Source organism: Kwoniella bestiolae, chromosome 1, assembly GCF_000512585.2.
Source record: "Kwoniella bestiolae CBS 10118 chromosome 1, complete sequence".
Lineage (NCBI taxonomy): Eukaryota > Fungi > Basidiomycota > Tremellomycetes > Tremellales > Cryptococcaceae > Kwoniella > Kwoniella bestiolae.
The window spans coordinates 2,936,029-2,955,541 of NC_089241.1; the positions used below are offsets into that span (position 1 = coordinate 2,936,029).

Below are 19,513 nucleotides of genomic sequence, written 5' to 3' on the forward strand. Positions count from 1 at the left end.
CGCTCAGTCAGAAATGTATATCGCACATCAGTGATCGTCAATCGTGTAAGTAAGGTGTATCGAGTTGATACCGGTCCATCATTGTACATACTATGCCAACAGGCTTGATCGTATTACAGCAAGACCATGTCTCAATTCATTGACCTCCTTCTCCATTATCTCACGCACGTTTACTCCTCCTCAGCGACTTCCAACAACCTCCACCCCTCCGCCTCCTCCCTCACCACGCCCCGTTCCTTCCACCACGCCAACCCATCCTTAACCAAATTATTAGTAATCTGCAACCTCTCCTTGATCTCCTCAACATTTAATACCGGCTGACCATCGAACAATTCGATAATAGACGCTTGGATAGGGTTCGCTTCCACCTCGACCACTCGATCTTCTAGCTCGAGAGACATGTGAACTGTCCCGAGGGATTGGAGGAATCGGAGGTGTTTGTCGGGTTTGAAGTGGTGGAAGGCGGATTCGTATTCTTGTTGTGCTCTATAGACATCAATAAAAATATAAGCATAGGTCTGTTGCTGGTATGTTTTGGAAGTAATATATGGCTCATGGTTTACTTACTTTAGTAATTTCGGTGGAAGGCACAGAGAACTTCCGGGTACATTCGGCCAAAACATCTTTGAAATGACCAAAGGATGGACCGTAGACTATACAGTACAAGCAGGACTCAGCATGAGCTCATCATTCAGGTATATTCACTCAGATACTCCAAGAGAAGTAATTCGCTCACATGGATATCACCCTGCACATGATCATCAATCCTCTTGGAATCCGCCATATCCTTCAACATGACATCGCAGATCTGTAGGGCTTGTTCGCCGAATCGTAATTTGAGCAGTTCGATTATCCGGATCTATGTGTTTCCATAAAAAAGACCCAGACTCATCAGCGAAGTTCCGCGTGGGATGACGTGTTTTTAGATCAAAACTCTGGTATCGATCATGTTCTTTTCCAACGCTAAGTAACCCAAATGCAAGCGAAATAAACCGCACTCACCTCCTTCACCGCATCGTAATCCTTCACAGCCAACAGCCTAGTCGCCAACAACACCTGCAATTCCTTGATGATGACCTCGCGAGTCTGGTAGATGCTAACGAGGGTGGAAACTATATCGCCAGCTTTGCCCGATCGAAACTCTGTGATGTCGCAAGAAACCCATAAGTATCTTATACGAGATATGGAACCCAGCTCTCAACCCACACCGATCATTCGCAGTATTGGGATTATGATTCGGGGACAAATTGAGATTAAAGCAAAAACCCAACCCACCAGGCGCAGCATCAACAGGCTCCGGATCCCATTTCGGATCGCCACAATCTTCCACCTCCTCATCCCCGTTATTGTAGTCCCTTATCAGACCGGCATTCTCATTCTCGTCGCCCAGCTCCTCACCTTCCACCAGCGCAGCGACAATACACCGGATGGTATCTGGTCTTTCTCTCAGGTGGGACCGTATAGGCGTAGCTACTTTATGGAGTAGTACGCCTGGAGGGTCTAGGATCCGGAGAGAGCGGATGGTAGAGATGTATATCGAGAGGACGAGCTTGGTCTCTGCTCCGGGGTGGAGGAGACGTTTCAGGTTACTACGCATGTACAAATAGATGACCAGCTGTCAGCTTGAAGCGATATCTCGGAAGCAAATCAGGTAGTTGAGAGACACGCAACACGTACGCTGCGTTGAGCTTGTTGACTAGCTCGAGTCGCTGGTCGACTTTGAACAGACATTCCTACAGTTATGTGAATCAGCTTATCTACCTGGTAGTCGTATATTGGGATAAAACTCACCTTGAGGTCCTCTAGAGCCGCCATGGAGTCGGGGAAATCAACGATAATATCAAATAGCTCATCGGTCCTAATTAACGAGTGAAAAGTTAGCTACTATAGATGCGCTCCATGTAAAGCCAGCTCACCTCATATCGAAAAAGCATTTACAGAGGTAATAGTCAAATCTCGAGAACATCGGTCTGAGTGCAGCTTGGGCGGACTCGTTTCCTACCAGTATGATAGAGGATAATTAGCACAGTGCCAATGTACCTATCGCTTCCTCGCTGTCCAGATGGTCTCCATTCCAGCTAATTCCCTCCACGGACTGCATGGAAACCTTTCATTCTACGTCTCGACTGAATTGCCAACCCGGCCTTCACTCACCCTCAAACATCCCGCTCAACCAATTCGCAACCCCATCCCCAACCCTCTGCCTCGCCCTGGTCAATCTCCTCGTATCCCACCCTCTCTCAGCCTCTTCACGCGCGATCTTCTCGATCTCCTTGTATGCGACCTTGCTGAGGGTACCGGAATATCGCGGGAAGATACCCAATCTGGACAGGTGCGGAGAGGGAGGAGGGACACGATAGTAGTTTACCGGGACACTCTGGAATAGCTGGGGGATGGGTGGTGGGTCGAGGAGGTGCGAAGGGAGGGATGAGAGGGAATCGGATAGGAAGGATAGGAGGTATGCTGGGAAGGAGGGGGAGAGGGTGGAGTGGAGAAGGGAATGGAAGGTTTGGGTGAATGTGCTGATTAGTTTTGGGCTGTCGGGTTGAAAAACTAGCTTAGCATGACAGGCGGGAGTTGAGTCGCCTGTTTCGGTGAAAAGTGCGTGACCATGCAATGATAGATGAGAGATGATACGGCTAGACTACCACTCACTCGTGGAATGCCCTCAATGGTACTCCCCATGCTCTCTGCCAGACTGCCAATCTCTCCAACATCTCGCACATCACCGGTCCGACTTGTGCGGCTTCCTCCTGTTCCTCGGTAGATGATAGATGATCGATATAACGCTGGACATCTCGAATAACAAGGTATAGTCGAGCTTCAACGGCATCTAGCATTGAGTAAATAGAGTGTAAGCTGGGTGCGGGATCACTCTGAAAGGCAAAGCAGCGATTCAGCTTACCCAGAAATTCAGAATATAAGGATGAACCTCGACCGTCCCTCAAAGCTAATTGGAAAGCGGCAGTCACTTCTGGCGTCTCGACTAAGGATCAAGTCAGCTCACTGCCCCTCTGGGTTTCATACTGAGGCCAGAACTGAGCTTACTCGGTTTCACAGCTGATCTGGAAGAGCTTACATCCCTCGGATAGAGGTAGTCCCCAGCTACCTTGAGTGCCTGTTGGATCATACAAATTAGCTCATTGCAAGGGAGTTGGTATCAGCTGAACTCACATGAGCGAGCTGTTCATACTGCCTTGCGCCTTGAGCAGAAGTGGAAGGGAGGTTCCAGTCGTGTAGGGCTGCTACCAGGGCCATGATTATTTCACTATTGTTGAAGGTATGATGACATTGAAGTCATTGATATTGATGTTTTCAATTCAGCTTTCACTGCTCAACATAACCAGTAACATGAAACGAACGCGTTCAAGCTGACAATGGTGGAGATCACCGCCTCTTCACCATAGACAGCCACGTGTCGCTTGTCGAGTGCCACATTCCATTCTCAAACACCGATCATATGAGGGTACCGATGTAACCAGGGAAACAACCCAAACACACAGCCCCTTACGCCAATGACGTTTATCCATCCCTCTTGTTTACATCTTGGTTACATCGCTAGCAAGTCGCAAGTCTTCCTCTCGTGCATCCAATAGTTTGCTATATAGATAGGTAACTGCGAAAGGTGGAGAGACGGGACGGATAAACACCTTGGTGAGCAGGTTACCTAGTAGTGAAGAGTGGTCAGGTTATGCATGTACATGTGTCTGTCTCAGCGGTAGTTATTCCGTTCCATATACAAAAGGACAAAGCACAGCATGGTCTGTATGGTGGGTGTTCCGCAGTGAGATGCCCTTTTTGTAATGGATGATTAGGATTGTGTTTTGTAATGGTGCATTTCATTATCAAATGAACCAGCTGGTTGTTAATTCAGGGTAATACTGTGTGTGGTTATTTTATCCTTTGTGTTATTTCCTTCCCTTCCCTTTTTCACCTTTAGACTGTTAGACCGTTAACTTACACGCGTAGTGTATACACCACCATACAACCATACAACCATACAACCATACACCACACCATACACCAACAGTACAACTTTTCATTCATTCTTTTACTACCTTTACTTATCATTGACCATCAATTCCGTTTCTCTTTTCTTCATACACCCATACACTCTCCTTACGTCTCGACGACATCACTCACGCACGTCTCTACTGCACCCACAATATCAGTGGTGATACAAGGGTGGGGACGATCATATCAAAGAAAAGAGGAAGGATATATCAAAGGAACGGCAAATAATTCGTCCATCGCCTCAACAACAGCAGGACAGGACATTTTTATTCTTCACCCACATCAAACGTTTCATCAACAAAGATAGGATAGGACAGTGGTGAGGTGATAGGTGACTAGTGTAGTCAACGAAGTGTGCTCTTCTTTTTTCTTCTTTCATTTTTGTAGGTGAGTGTCAACTTCATACTACCATTACTATTTTTCGAGACCGGGAAAAAGGGGGCACAAAAGATCAAGGCTTAGTCCTCTTGGCGGTCAATGCTATTCATCCTCACTACGTTGTCATCTCATCACTATCATCTTCATAATCTCTTATCTTTCCATACATCATCCCCATACACCTAGCATCGCTGGACGAAAGCTGTCGTATGAACCCAAGACCCATCACGCACCGCCTCTACAAACAACGTTAAGATCACCCGCTCACTCAACGTAATACCTCACTCTACTCTAGCTTTACACCATGTCATACCCCAACGCACCTCCAGGTCCCAAACATCAACCATCCTCCTATTCATCAGGTTCATCCGATCCCTTCAACGCTCAACAGCTCCCTTACGACAACGCTCCTCTTCATGGACACGGTGGCGGATATGGTTACCCAGATGCAAACACCATCCCAGGAGCGGGTGTCGCTCCCCCAGGACAAGGTGGTCAATATGCAGCTCGATTCGACACTGAGGCTGAGATGCAGGCGAGGATAGATGGTGGTGGTCAAGGTATAGAAACGTGGGCGAGCGAAAGTGGGAACGGTAAGTATTTCGCGCGACTACACTGCCTCGCACAGGATATCTAATGACTGCTTCATTCAGACAACTACTATAATCCATCAGATTACGGTGGTCAACCAGGTTACGTCCCATCTAGAGCATCCACACCTACTTTCACAGAGGGTAGCAGAGACGGTCACAGACCTAGAGAACCTTACGTGGGTCCTTTCTAATGAGACTCGGAATCTCCCCGCTGATACACTCTTACAGCCCGCTTGGACCCAAGAAGCCAACATCCCCTTATCGAAAGAAGAGATCGAAGATGTTTTGATCGATTTGGCCAACAAGTTTGGTTTCCAGAAAGATTCGTCTCGAAACGTTTACGATTTCTTGATGATCCAATTGGATTCCAGAGCATCGAGAATGTCACCCAACCAAGCTCTCCTCACCTTACACGCCGATTACATCGGTGGTGAACACGCCAACTACAGGAAATGGTACTTCGCCTCTCAACTTGATCTGGACGATGCCATCGGTGCAGTACAAAACCCCGGTCTGTCAAGAGTAAGATCAGTAGCAAGGCGGGGTAAAGGTCCCAAGGGGAAACAAGCTCCTGCGACCGCTCAAGAGAAATCCCTCGATTCTGCTACCAACAGGTGGAGAACGGCAATGAACAACATGTCTCAGTACGATCGACTCCGTCAAGTCGCGTTATACTTGCTTTGTTGGGGTGAAGCCGCTCAAGTCAGATTTATGCCTGAATGCTTGTGTTTCATCTTCAAATGTGCAGACGATTACTACCGATCGCCAGAATGTCAAAACAGGCAGGAAGCTGTTCCCGAAGGTTTGTACCTTCGAGCGGTTGTCAAGCCTATTTACAAGTTCTTGAGAGATCAAGGGTACGAAGTGGTTGATGGGAGATTCTTGAAGAGGGAAAATGATCATGACAAGACCATTGGTTATGACGATGTAAACCAGCTGTTCTGGTACCCTGAGGGTGTAAGCAGGATTGTCTTGAGTGACAAGGTGAGTATTTTGCGACTCCCTAGCATGATTCACAGCTGACCATATACTCAGACCCGCCTCGTCGACATTCCCCCTGCTCAACGATTCATGAAATTCGACAGGATCGACTGGAACAAGGTCTTCTTCAAGACCTACCTCGAAAAACGATCCTTCTTCCACTTGCTCGTCAACTTCAATCGTATCTGGGTTCTTCACATCTCCGTCTTCTGGTTCTACACTGCTTACAACGCTCCTTCGATCTATGCTCAAAAAGGTTCAACCAAAGCTACCACTCCAATGGCCTGGTCCGTTACCGCTTTGGGTGGTGCCGTCGCTTCGTTAATTATGATTGCCGCTACTCTCGCTGAGTTTTCCTACATCCCTACGACCTGGAACAACACTTCGCACTTGACTCGACGATTGATATTCCTTCTTATCATTCTCGGTATCACCGGTGCTCCAACCATTTACATCGCCTTCTGGAACCAAACAGGTCAAGTGTCGTTGATCCTCGGTATCGTGCAGTTCTTCGTATCAGTTGTAGCCACCGCTGCCTTCGCCACTTTACCTTCCGGTCGAATGTTCGGTGATCGAGTCGCCGGTAAATCGAGAAAGTACTTGGCCAACCAAACGTTCACCGCTTCGTACCCCAAGCTGGGCAGAAACAACCGATTTGCTTCCTTCTTACTGTGGTTCTTGATCTTCGGATGTAAATTCACCGAATCCTACTTCTTCTTGACTTTATCTTTCAGAGATCCCATCAAAGTCATGGTCGGAATGAAGGTGCAAAATTGTCACGACAAATACCTCGGTACAGGATTATGCACGAACCAACCTGCCTTCGCTTTGACAGTGATGTTCGTCATGGACTTGACTCTGTTCTTCTTGGATACTTTCCTGTGGTACGTTATCTGGAACACCGTTTTCTCCATCGCTAGGAGTTTCGCGATTGGTATGTCCATCTGGACCCCCTGGGCGGATATCTTTGCTAGATTGCCAAAGAGAATTTACGCAAAGATCCTTGCTACTGCGGATATGGAAGTGAAATACAAGCCCAAGGTGAGTTGGACACGTAAAGTGAAAGACTTCAGCTAACTTCTGTTACAGGTACTGGTATCCCAAGTGTGGAACGCCGTGATCATCTCCATGTACCGAGAACATCTCTTGTCCATCGAACACGTCCAGAAGTTGCTTTACCATCAAGTGCAATCCGATCAACCTGGCAAACGGACCCTTCGAGCTCCCGCATTCTTCATCTCCCAAGGTGATAAAGGTGTCAAGACCGAATTCTTCCCCAAAGGATCTGAAGCCGAACGACGAATCTCTTTCTTCGCTCAATCACTCACCACCGCCATTCCCGAGCCTATCCCTGTCGAAGCTATGCCAACCTTCACCGTCCTTGTTCCTCACTACTCCGAGAAGATTTTGTTATCGCTTAGAGAGATTATTAGAGAGGAAGATCAGAACACTCGAGTGACCCTTTTGGAATATCTTAAACAGCTTCACCCTATCGAATGGGACAACTTCGTCAGAGACACCAAGATCTTGGCTGAGGAATCCAACATGTTCAACGGCGGGAACCCCTTCGGGAACGACGAAAAGGCTGAAGCTAAGAAGGCCGATGATATTCCATTCTACACTATCGGTTTCAAGTCTGCCGCTCCTGAATACACCTTGCGAACCCGTATCTGGGCTTCTCTTCGTGCTCAAACTCTTTACCGAACTGTCTCTGGTTTCATGAACTACTCCAAGGCTATCAAGTTGCTCTACCGAGTCGAAAACCCAGAAGTCGTTCAACTCTTCGGCGGCAACACTGATCAACTCGAACGGGAACTCGAACGAATGGCTAGAAGAAAGTTCAAGTTTGTCGTATCCATGCAAAGGTACTCCAAGTTCAACAAGGAGGAACATGAAAACGCTGAATTCTTGCTCCGAGCCTATCCCGATCTTCAAATTGCCTACTTGGACGAAGAACCACCTAGGAAAGACGGCGGCGAGTCAAGAATCTTCTCTGCTTTGGTTGATGGACACTCTGAGATCTTGCCCAACGGTAGAAGAAGACCCAAGTTCAGGATTGAATTGCCCGGTAACCCCATTCTAGGTGATGGTAAATCCGATAACCAGAATCACGCTATTGTCTTCTACCGAGGTGAATACTTGCAACTTATCGATGCGAACCAGGATAACTATTTGGAAGAGTGTCTCAAGATCAGAAACGTCTTGGCCGAATTCGAAGAGTTCAGAGTATCCAACCAATCGCCTTACGCGCCTAACGGACATCAACAATTCGAGAAATTCCCCGTCGCCATCTTGGGTGCTAGAGAATATATCTTCTCTGAGAACATCGGTATTTTAGGGGATATTGCTGCTGGAAAAGAACAGACATTCGGTACTCTCGCTGCTAGGTCCTTGTCATACATTGGCGGTAAATTGCATTATGGTCACCCGGATTTCCTCAATGCGATCTACATGAACACTCGAGGAGGTGTGTCAAAGGCTCAAAAGGGATTACACTTGAACGAAGATATCTACGCCGGTATGATGGCTTTCGGACGAGGTGGTAGGATCAAGCACTCAGAATACTACCAATGTGGTAAAGGACGAGATCTCGGTTTCGGTACTATCCTGAATTTCCAAACTAAGATTGGAACCGGTATGGGTGAACAGATGCTTTCGAGGGAGTATTACTACTTGGGTACTCAATTGCCTATCGATAGATTCTTGACTTTCTACTATGGTCATCCAGGTTTCCACATTAACAATATCGTGAGTAGTCTTTCCTCGCATACCAATGATGTATACTGATGTCTATCCTACACCAGCTCGTCATGTGTTCCGTCCAAGTGTTCATGTTGGCTTTGGTCTTCCTCGGTACCCTCAACAAGCAACTCACCGTATGTAAATACAGTGCTGCGGGTGATATCCTACCTGGTCAGAGTGGATGTTACAACCTCCAACCGGTGTTCAGGTGGATCAAGCGATGTATCATCTCCATCTTCATCGTGTTTTGGGTTGCCTTTGTCCCTCTTTTCGTGCAGGGTGAGCTCCCTTCCTTTTCCTTCAAATACAACATCAGCTAACAGGTGATATATAGAACTTACCGAACGAGGTGCCGGTCGAGCCATCTTGCGATTGTGCAAGCACTTCTTATCCCTGTCACCGGTATTCGAAGTCTTCTCCACGCAAATCTACATGCACTCCATCCTGAATAACTTGACTTTCGGTGGTGCAAGATATATCGCGACTGGTCGAGGTTTCGCTACTACCCGTATCTCCTTCAGTATCTTATACTCTCGATTCGCTGGTCCTTCGATCTACCTCGGTCTCCGAACATTGGTCTTGTTACTCTACATCACCTTGTCGGTGTTCGTCCCTCACATCATCTACTTCTGGATTACCGTCGTCGGTCTGTGTGTCGCGCCATTCTTGTTCAACCCTCATCAATTCTCTTACTCCGACTTCATCATCGATTACCGAGAATTCCTTCGATGGATGTCAAGAGGTAACTCTCGAACACACGCAAACTCTTGGGTCGGTTACTGTCGATTGTCCAGAACTCGAATCACAGGTTTCAAGAGGAAGAGGCTTGGTTTGCCCTCCGAGAAGCTGTCCTCTGATACTCCTCGAGCACCTTGGAAAGCTATAGTCGTTGGTGAAATCATCGGTCCCATCTGTCTCGCCATCCTCTTCGTCATCTGTTACCTGTTCGTCAAATCGTTCACTGTGGAAGGAAAGACCCAACCTGGTTTATTGAGAATCGCCATCATCGCCCTCGGACCCATCGTATGGAACATGGCCTTCTTGATCACCCTGTTCTTGATCTCAGTCTTCCTTGGACCATGCCTCAACTCCTACACCAACCAATTCGGAGCTACCATGGCTGCCATTGCTCACTTCGGTGCGGTGGTAGGTATGATTGCCTTCTTCGAGTTCCTGTGGTTCTTGGAATTATGGGACGCCTCGCACGCCGTACTGGGTATCATCGCTGTTATCAGTGTTCAAAGATGTATCTTCAAGATCCTGATCGCGGTGTTCCTATCAAGAGAATTCAAGCATGACGAAACCAACAGAGCGTGGTGGACTGGTGTATGGTTCAACCGAGGATTGGGATCACACGCACTCTCACAACCTGCCCGAGAGTTTGTCGTCAAGACTATTGAAATGGGATTATACTCTGCCGACTTCATCGCGTGCCATTTGTTGTTGTTCCTTTTGACACCACCCATGTTGATCCCTTACTTCGATCGATTGCATGCTACGATGTTGTTCTGGTTGGCTCCCTCGCAGCAGATTAGACCTCCGATTTACAGTTTCAGGCAGAGGAGTCAGAGGAGAAAGATTGTTTTCACCTGTGAGTGTGCCCTTTCTTGAGCTGCTCCTGTCTATCTTGTATCTTCGTGATCGACCTCGAGATTATGTCTCAAAGAATGAACCAAGCTGACAATCATGACTCATTCACAGACTCAATCGTATACGTCCTCATCCAAGCCATCTTCGTAGCCCTGATAGTACTCCCCTTACTATTCAAGGGAGTCATCGGCCTAACTCCAGGCGATGTACCTTTTGGTGCAGTCATCTAACTTTCTTTCGCTCCGACAAACCTCACACCTCATCAATCTCGCATAGCATACATAAGCACACGAAAATATGTTTTCATAGCACTAAGCATAGGTCGGATTTTTCTTTCATCTTCATATTCGAAAACTTTCAAACCCAATATAAAAAATATTTTGTTCTCTTTCCTATTCAACCAAATGGACACTTTACACTTTTCTGATTGATGAACTTTGATATACTCTTATGATTAGTTATTCTATTCTTGATACGAATTTATCTATATACCCCTTGTTTCTCATGTTTCATGTCTACGTTACGTTACGTTCACTTGATTTTCTTTGATAGATTAGCTTGAGGGGAAGGAAGGGGAAGAGTGAGTTTTATGTCGCGATGAATGCCTTCTTATCGATGGGTGGTTGTGCAAGTGCGAGGGTCCGGAATTCGAAAGTTCGCGGTGCATATATCGGACGTCATCTACGGACGATCCGCAAGTGGACGGAGAATCAACTCTGACCCGAACAAGTGGATACGATAAAGGTAGACCTGACCTAAAATCAAGTTGGTTTGTTCGGTTCTCGATTTCGTGTTTGTGCTCCTGCGTTTCATACCATTGCGTCACGCGTGATAACGAGATTTACGTTAACATCGTTACTGTTCATCTGGACGCGTGTTTTTTCCTTTTCCCTCTTGTCGATCTTTGTCTTGCTTTTGATTTTTATCCTGAATTTGGGATTTCTATCAGTGAATGGGGATGCGCATCGATAAGAGGTTGATCAAGCATCATCGTGAGATGTATATCTTCGTCTCCATTATAACGTCGTGAAATCTCTGACATACACCAGGGTGACTCACCTTCCACGAATTCCTTGCTACTAGGATGTTCTCCTCCAGCTTGATTCCCTTGGCGGTTTTAGCTATCTCGATCAGCCAGGTAAACGCCTGGACAGATCCGTAAGTCCACTATAAGTGGAAGATTCTAGCGATGCTGACGATTGAGCATAGCTTCTTCGTCATTCAGCATGGCCCAGATATCATTACTAGTCGTATCGACCCTGTTATCTCCCCAGGGGGGATATCATCTCATGGTGAATTGGTCGACATGGATAGTAGTAGTCCAAGGATAGTAGCTTATTAGACCGATACAGTTCACTCGATCGTCGGATCATCGTCTTTCAAACCTACTTACACGTATGAGAACTCGATCTCGGGAAAGTGAGTAGGAGTAAACTCCAGCAGTAAGAGGTAGTAAAGCTGATACCTTTGAATCATGATTCGACTAGATGCACCACCGCAAACATAGCCATTGATCACTCGAATTACTGGATCCCGCAGCTATACAGGAAGAGGGACGATGGGCAATTTGATCTGGTCAAGATGAACAGGGCTAATACGTATTACCTAGTGAGTCCCTCTCCTGTTCTCTTCCCCTTGAGATGTCACTTGACTGATATATCCTGAATGCCGTTATAGATGAGACGGTATGTCAACGCCAGATATTATATATGACTATTTTCACGTCGTGCTGACGGACAGACGCACTCACTCGCAGAGGAAGTCAGAACGAACAGGTATACGACTTCCCACCTGGGTTCAGGATGGTAGCTGGTAATCCCTCTCGAACGACATACAACGCATCAAACTACGCCGATAAGGCCATTTCATACGTTTGTCTGGGAGTGAACGGCGCGCCTGAGAGTGGTGAATTCCCTAAACAGAGTTGTCCCAATGATCTGTACGTGGAGTCTCTATTGACCGTTACCCTTTACCCATTGAACCGCGCTTCACTACCTCACATCTCTACTAGAACTGATGACGGAATGGTACAGTCGAGCACAAGTTTTCTTCCCTAATTGCTGGGACGGCGTGAACAACTGGCTACCCAATTCCGCGCACGTGCATTATCCCCTCTCGCAGGGGTACAATTCCGGTGGACCATGTCCTGCCTCTCACCCCAAGAGGATATTGAGTGTCTTCTTCGAGTTCCACTTTACGGATAGGTTCACCTACAAGGACGGAGCGAGGGTATGGGCAACAGGCGATGACGTCGGTTATTCCCTCCATGGGGACTTTACGATGGGATGGCCCAAAGGGTTCTTACCTAAGATATTCCCGTATGGTCAGACGTGCGCTGTGGACTTTTCGCTGGAGAATTGTCCGCCTTTGAAGCCTCTTATGACTACCAATGGAAGTGCTTGTAGACCTGATGATGGATTCCAAATTGTGAATGAGGTGAGGACACTGTCTTACTAGGTCAGGTTTCGCCGTGCTTACGATCACTGGATGTACGTCAATAGGACATCGGCACAAACAACCCGATCGCAAAGTTACCGGGAAATAACCCAGTATGGGGTAGGAGTGGGGCTAAGAAACCTGATCCGAATTACAAAGAGACTGCATCGTTCACTACATCCACTATTTCAGGTATGTACTCCATCTCACCACTTCAGAGGATATCAGACTGATTGGGTATCTTCAAGTACCCGCCGGATGGACGAAGCTTGGATGTCTGGCCGAACCGAAGGGGTCAAGAGCGTTGACCGGCGCATCGATGACTGATCAGACGATGACGCCTACGAAATGTATAAATTTCTGTTCGTCGAAAGGTTTCAGTCTAGCCGGCGTGGAGTGGTCAGTCGGTGAGTACCTCCTCGCCGTGCTCGGTTCACAGTGTATATCACTAATCTTGATGTCCATACTTAGAATGCTACTGCGCCAACACACCCAGCAAAACAACTCTATCGGCCATTAATAACAACCTCGCATGCAATATGCCATGTAATGGATTAGACTATTCGGCAGGATACTGCGGTGGATCCTCATTATTGACTGTATACCAGAAATCAGGATATAGCAATTCAATCTCTGCATCAAAGGCTTCATCGTCAACGTCAAGCTCCAAAGCAGCCTCTGCAGCTAGTAAAGCCACTTCAACTACTAATAAAGTAACTTCAAGTAGTAAAGCTACTTCAACTACCAGTAAAGCGACTTCGACTACTAGAAAAGTGACTTCGACAACGGCCAAATTGACCAGTACGGCTAAGACTACTTCCACCTCTAAAGCACCAACTTCCTCAGCGAAGAGCACTCTGAACGCGAAAGTAGCTACTTCATCAGCCAAGACGAGCTCAACAGTTGCTTCCACTTCCACGGCGAAGTTGGCGGGTCATAAGAGGCGGACGGGGCATTAGGAGGTATAATTTTGATTTGGCTTGGCTTGGGACTTGGTTACTATTTATACATGGTTTGGTTTGATTAAATATCGGTTCAAGACTGTTTCGGAGGTAGCTGTGCTTGATGCATAAGTTACATCCGTATTATGCAGCTCGGAAGGAGATAGATGAATGTCCCCGATCGAAAGCCTTTGACTCTTCGGAGAATAAAATTAGTAACGCAATCGTCACATACAGATTGAAAGGGGTCAAGCAATCTTCTGAGCCTCGTTTCATATGTTCACCTTGATCGGTTCTACTTTCTATTGTATCTTGCTTATGCTTGGTCATACCTGACTCATACCTCGAGGGATACACGGTTGCCCAACGCACAAAGTCCTTCTGCATGAGCCATGTCCCAAGCTACGTGCCTGTGTATCCGGAAACCTCACGCACATCATGCTAAGATATCGGATTGGGACCAGAACATCTCCAACATGTCCTTCAAGGGGAGTGTATGTGCATAGACCGACGCTAAGACCAAGGCCTTTCCCGTCGATTGATTGAATTTTCATCCCATCTCCGTCCCGTACATCTGGTTCGGTGCATACGATGCCCACCTCTAACACGCTGAGGTATTTCTTGGATACGGATTATATAAGTAACCCCTCTTGATTTGATTCCTTTGTCACCTCTCTTTTCCCTCATTCGCTTTTCTCATATATAAAGGTTATATGCTTGAGGCATTTTGACTTGTCATCGCACCATCCGTAGTTCTTTCTTGTCAGTCTTTATCCGCAGTCGCTCTTTCAGCACCCACGTTCTTTACAACATACCACTGTGTCTATAAATCCACCTCCTACAGAAGATGATCGGCTTGTCCACTCTGTTCGGTATCGCTGCGTTATTGGCGGGTGTATCTGCTGGTAATCCGTTAGTACTCTTCACTCATATCCAAGCGAAGGTGCTGATCATCCATGCAAACATGTGTAGCTTCTTCATTGTTCAGCATGGTACTGCTACGTTCACTACCCGAGTAGATCCGATTATCAACCCTGGTACCATCTCCACTCATGGTATGTACCATGTCAGCTTTACACGCTCTCGTGAAGAGGAATTGACTGACCAGCAATATGGTCATGTAGTCCACACCGTCGTCGGATCATCTTCGTTCAGAAACGAGTACACCTACGAGAACAACCGCGCTGGAAAGTGAGTTTCTTGGTATGAGCGAGGGACGTTACTACCTGCTAAACCATGATTGCTAGATGCACCACCGCCAATGTCATCGAGGACAAGAGTAATTACTGGGCTCCTCAACTGTACAGGAAGCACGATAATGGGACATTCGAGCTGGTCAGGATGAACAGGGTCAACACGTAAGTCTGTTTTAGGCAATCACTCACAGTATGAGAAGCTGATTTCCTATCTTTAGGTACTACATCGTGAGTAATTAGTAGGGCTCGATCGATGTGTGGGATACTGATGTTGTTCTTCGATACCTTGGCGATTAGATGCGTCGGTAAGTCTATCAAATCCTTGTCTCGTCGGTCCATCCTCCCCCTGATCCTCTGCTGCCAGATCCGGACCAGACGAGGAAGTTCACGAATTCCCAGAGGGATTCAAGATGTTAGCGGGCAGCTCCAAGCGATCCACCTACGACGATAACGACTACACCAACAAGGCCATCAGTTATACCTGTCTGGACTACAGCGGACCTGGTAAACCGGATACTCACGGTGTGTTTGCCCCCGTGCCCTTAGCGGATACCGCCCTTGCTGATTGCGTTTCGTTCCAAGGATTCCCCGAGTACAGCTGTCCCCAAGATTTACGAGCGAACCTATTCTTTCCTAATTGCTGGTGAGTCAAACCTCTCATACATGATGGAGTTGAGCTGAGCTCTGAGAAACACAGGGACGGTGTGAACAACTGGCTGGAAGGTAGCAAGCACGTTTCCTATCCTGCATCGGGAGGCCATGATTCTGGTGGTCCATGTCCTGCTACTCACCCCAAGAGACTCATGAGTTGTAAGTGGATAAGGTAACTTGATCGTTCTTGTCGCTATGCAAACTGAGTTGATGTTCAGTGTTCTACGAATTCCACTTCACTGTGAGGTCTCTACTAAAATTGCTGCATTTTGAATTGGACTTCGCTGATACATCATACAGGACAATTACGAATACACGCTCGGTGCGAGAGTATGGGCCAACGGTGATGATGTTGGTTATTCCGCTCACGGTTTGTTTACCCCCATCTTTACGCCCGAATCGTATCGAAGGGACTCACGAGTCTCGCATCATATCTATAGGTGACTTCACGAACGGCTGGCCAACTGGACTCTTCCCGAAGGTATTCGAAGCTGGCTCCTCGTGCGATGTAGGATTTTCAATTGAGGATTGTCCAGTGCTCGAGCCCATTTTCACCCACAGCGGAGGTGGTACTTGTAGCCCTGACAATCCAAGTGTGATCATTGATGAGGTGAGTCCTGGCCATTGCATAGGGTAATTCAGTTGGAGATCACAGCTGATGTGATCGTTCATACACACAGGAGGTAGGGGAGAGCGGCCTTCTCACCGCGTTACCAGGGAACAACCCCCTCTGGTCGATCAACGGTGCTCCAGCAGCCAGCAACTCGACTGCCACTTCCTCCTCTTCCTCTGCTCCAGGCGCTTCCTCCACTTCTCAGACTTCTGCTGCGCCCACTTCATCTGGACCAAGCGCGATTGTCAACCCGATCGGCGCTATTCAATCCCCTGCTCCTGTTTCAAGCTCTTCCGTCAGTGTCATCGGGGACGTTCACCTCAGCCCTGCACCCACTCAGGATGCTTCGGCTGGTCATTGCAAAGCGAAGAAAAGAAGACTTGCGGCTCAATTCTAGGTTCATAATATACCTTGGGAGGATCGTAAGGTCTTCAAGTCGCTTGTCTTGATATACCCGTTCTCAACCTGTCTTGAGACTCAAATACGCGATTTATAATGCTTGATGCATGCTGTATTTGTCATTTGACTGTTGTGCAGGCTCATGGTAGACCGGCGGAAATGTCGAAGAAGTCCATGTCTGAGGGATAGATATACTGCATTGCATCTTTCCCCATGAACGCTTTACGAGTAATCCATTACCGATAGTTCATCCTGCGAATATCTGAAGAGGAAGGTCTTATCGTCTGTCTGTCTATCAATTGAATTATATATCTACGAGACTCTATCTTGGGATGAATCAAAGATACAGTTCTTACTAGAGTTCTGGGCGGGTAAATCAACCCATCTGGCACCGACTACCGCCAACCTTGCATCCTGAAGGATATCACCCGCTCAAAGTTCATATCACCACAGGCCCTACCGTCTCCCCCTCCACTCCATCTTCCAGATCCTTCACATCCCCCTTTCTCCTATAGAAAATCAACACCACCAGAGCGTTGAGCATCAACCACCCAAATTCGAACCAGAAGGACGCTTGGACATTAGAGAAATTCGCCAAACTCCCTTCATGGTATGTGAGGAAGCCCGCCTGGACGGATAGACCGACGACCCCACCCACTTGGAAGGCTACTTGGAGGGTCGCACCTGCCACGCCTGACATCGAGGGTGAGACGGAGGTCATGACTGTGAGACTGTAGGACAATACCAGAATTTACGTCAGCTCTGCTGCTTGGGGTGAACGTTCAAATGCGTATACATGAAGAAGTAAAGTGTAAAGGCCGCCAACTCACTTGGTGCCCAGGAACACAGCCATAGCACTACCACTCCCCAATATCATCGCCGGGAAGATCCACCTCCAATAATTATTATCGTATATCTCCCCCTTGGAGTAGATCAACAAGAGGTAGGTGGACGCGCTGAGGACAGTGCCAAGAACTATGACCCATCTGAACGAGGTGATTTTGTATCTTGTCAGGAGATGCGGCATGATGGCCGCTACAGTCACTGCGGCAAGACCGGAGGGCAATAGTCTGACGGCGGCGATGATGGGAGATTCGTCAAAGACCGATAAAAACCGTTCGACCATGACTAGTTGGTAGTTCTAAGGCGCAAAGTCAGCTTTGGCTACCTCTTCAATGTTGTATAACAGAGATCCACCTACGTTCCACCATGTGTACCCGCCCAGCGCAATACCCATAATAAGACCCATATTCCTGATTTTCCAGAAAGACGAAGGGATCAAAGCGTATCCCTCGGGTAATCTAGATTCCCAGATGAAGAATCCTACAAACAGAGGCCAAGAAAGTAGAAAGGGTACAAGGAATTTGGCAGATTTGAACCCGTACGAAGCGCCGAGTGTCAAGCCGAGGATGATCGAAATGATGCCAAATAGCATGGCGAGGGTACCGATGATGTCTAGTCGCTTGAATTTCTCTTTTTTGGAGTTGCACAGCGAGGAATGTTCGCCTTTGATTTTTGGTACGAGACCCAGAGCGAGGATGGAGAAGGGTACGCAGATAATAGTGAACATCTATGTGGAAGGGAAGACCATGATCAGCGACTTCTGCCAGAGAAAGCGTAACTGGTTGTATGAGGTAGAGCGATAACTCACCCGGAAGAACCACCTCCAAGCGGCCATTTGACCTCCCTCAGTGATGAACCCGAACAACCCAGCAATGATCAGACCTGTACCGTTCGCGACTGGCGCACTTAACCCAAAGATCGTCAATGCCACGTTCAACTCTTCAGGTTCAAAGATCGATACGATCAGTCTGAATGCGGAGGGGATCTATGGATGATCACATGGATTAGCCAATACAGGACGGGATCTTGTGAAACGTGTGTATACTTACCGTGCCTGCACCGGCCACACCTGCCAGAGCTCTGAACACGAAGAAGGCGTACTGATTGGTCATGAACGATATGATCAGGTTGATGAGACCGAGAAAAAGGAAACTATAGGTGAACACTGGTTTGGCGGAGAACAGGTCCGATACTCGACCGAAGAACATTAGGAAGCTGTTTTGGTTCGTGTTAGTTCGGGACCTGGGACGATTCAGGTCGAGTATGACGTACGAAGAGAAAGTGACAATGTATGCTGTCTAGATCAGTAATACATCAGTCAGTTACTCATTCCTCGATCGACCAGAGAGGATACAACTCACAACGATCCAGGTAGAAGACTCATACAAGATTCCTAGGTCTTTAGCAATTGGATCGGTGAAGATGAACAACCCAGCGACAGCCGCGATGTCAAGGTACTATGATAGTTTGACGACATCTCATCAGCTACCACTCTCGTGAGGAAGCTGGGGGCACTCACCTGAGCCACGCTGAAGATAGCCAATAAACCCCATTTCCTACTCGGACTGAGTTTCACCGTTGGCCTCGCACCCACTTCCTTGTTCTTCTCAGGAGCAAAGGTAACTTTGTTCAAGTCGGCAGGTTTGTCGAGTGGTGGAGGGGTTACCGTCAAGGTAGCTTCGGAACCAGTTGAATCGTGGCGTGGGATAGGAGGGTTAGAGAGATTGAGTTGAGTCATGTTTAATATCAATTATCGGTCGATAGACTTGGTTTCTCTGTGTTAGTAAGTATATAAATGACGATTGATACAAGTTAAGTATTTATTATGCTGTTCATCTGAGAAGACAGAAACGTTCATCCCACAATCATACCCAGGTCTATATATATATGTACGCCTGGGCGACTTGTGAGAACCTACTCAGACGTCCGTTTCCCGATGCAAAGTCATTGATAATCCTGTCAGTGCCTTGTGGAGGTAACTATGCTTTCTCATCGTTTCAAGGTCAACTGTCTCTGCAGAGATGTTAGCAGAGAGCAAGGGATCTCGACATGATCGTACTGTATGTGATTGATAGTTCTCGTCGGAAAAGGGTCAAAACATTGATAAGCTTGCGATGGGCACAACAGTGGAGGGGA

At 47.4% G+C, this 19,513-nt stretch overlaps 5 protein-coding genes across 5 annotated transcripts; 3 read left to right on the plus strand and 2 right to left on the minus strand.

Moving 5' to 3' along the window:
- Positions 1-170: 170 nt before the first annotated feature.
- I302_101118 (uncharacterized protein) lies at positions 171-3,258 on the minus strand (the record flags this gene model as incomplete). The annotated part of the gene is made up of 13 exons (XM_019191126.1): positions 171-486; positions 568-653; positions 737-859; positions 1,003-1,142; positions 1,276-1,589; positions 1,678-1,733; positions 1,792-1,858; positions 1,917-1,998; positions 2,155-2,537; positions 2,656-2,833; positions 2,906-2,986; positions 3,049-3,118; positions 3,175-3,258. 13 exons carry the CDS (start codon positions 3,256-3,258, stop codon positions 171-173), a joined length of 1,980 nt encoding a protein of 659 aa, XP_019047874.1.
- A 1,438-nt stretch (positions 3,259-4,696) lies between these two features.
- Positions 4,697-10,528, plus strand: I302_101119 (1,3-beta-glucan synthase component FKS1; the record flags this gene model as incomplete). Its single annotated transcript, XM_019191127.1, has 8 exons — positions 4,697-4,985; positions 5,046-5,161; positions 5,214-5,969; positions 6,021-7,007; positions 7,056-8,714; positions 8,771-8,987; positions 9,043-10,299; positions 10,410-10,528. 8 exons carry the CDS (start codon positions 4,697-4,699, stop codon positions 10,526-10,528), a joined length of 5,400 nt encoding a protein of 1,799 aa, XP_019047875.1.
- Positions 10,529-11,382: 854 nt separating this feature from the next.
- On the plus strand, positions 11,383-13,693 carry I302_101120 (uncharacterized protein; the record flags this gene model as incomplete). The annotated part of the gene is made up of 10 exons (XM_065869217.1): positions 11,383-11,456; positions 11,508-11,590; positions 11,651-11,717; positions 11,786-11,906; positions 11,976-11,983; positions 12,055-12,237; positions 12,332-12,734; positions 12,800-12,926; positions 12,983-13,141; positions 13,206-13,693. 10 exons carry the CDS (start codon positions 11,383-11,385, stop codon positions 13,691-13,693), a joined length of 1,713 nt encoding a protein of 570 aa, XP_065725289.1.
- Positions 13,694-14,522: 829 nt separating this feature from the next.
- I302_101121 (uncharacterized protein) lies at positions 14,523-16,532 on the plus strand (the record flags this gene model as incomplete). The annotated part of the gene is made up of 11 exons (XM_065869218.1): positions 14,523-14,587; positions 14,648-14,730; positions 14,800-14,866; positions 14,923-15,033; positions 15,236-15,393; positions 15,454-15,514; positions 15,569-15,681; positions 15,741-15,763; positions 15,823-15,892; positions 15,963-16,132; positions 16,203-16,532. The coding sequence occupies 11 exons, from the start codon at positions 14,523-14,525 to the stop codon at positions 16,530-16,532; spliced, it is 1,251 nt and encodes a 416-aa protein (XP_065725290.1).
- Positions 16,533-16,973: 441 nt separating this feature from the next.
- I302_101122 (uncharacterized protein) lies at positions 16,974-19,115 on the minus strand (the record flags this gene model as incomplete). Its single annotated transcript, XM_019191130.1, has 8 exons — positions 16,974-17,265; positions 17,365-17,675; positions 17,736-18,104; positions 18,186-18,362; positions 18,427-18,592; positions 18,650-18,675; positions 18,739-18,834; positions 18,897-19,115. The coding sequence occupies 8 exons, from the start codon at positions 19,113-19,115 to the stop codon at positions 16,974-16,976; spliced, it is 1,656 nt and encodes a 551-aa protein (XP_019047878.1).
- Between the last annotated feature and the right edge of the window lie 398 nt (positions 19,116-19,513).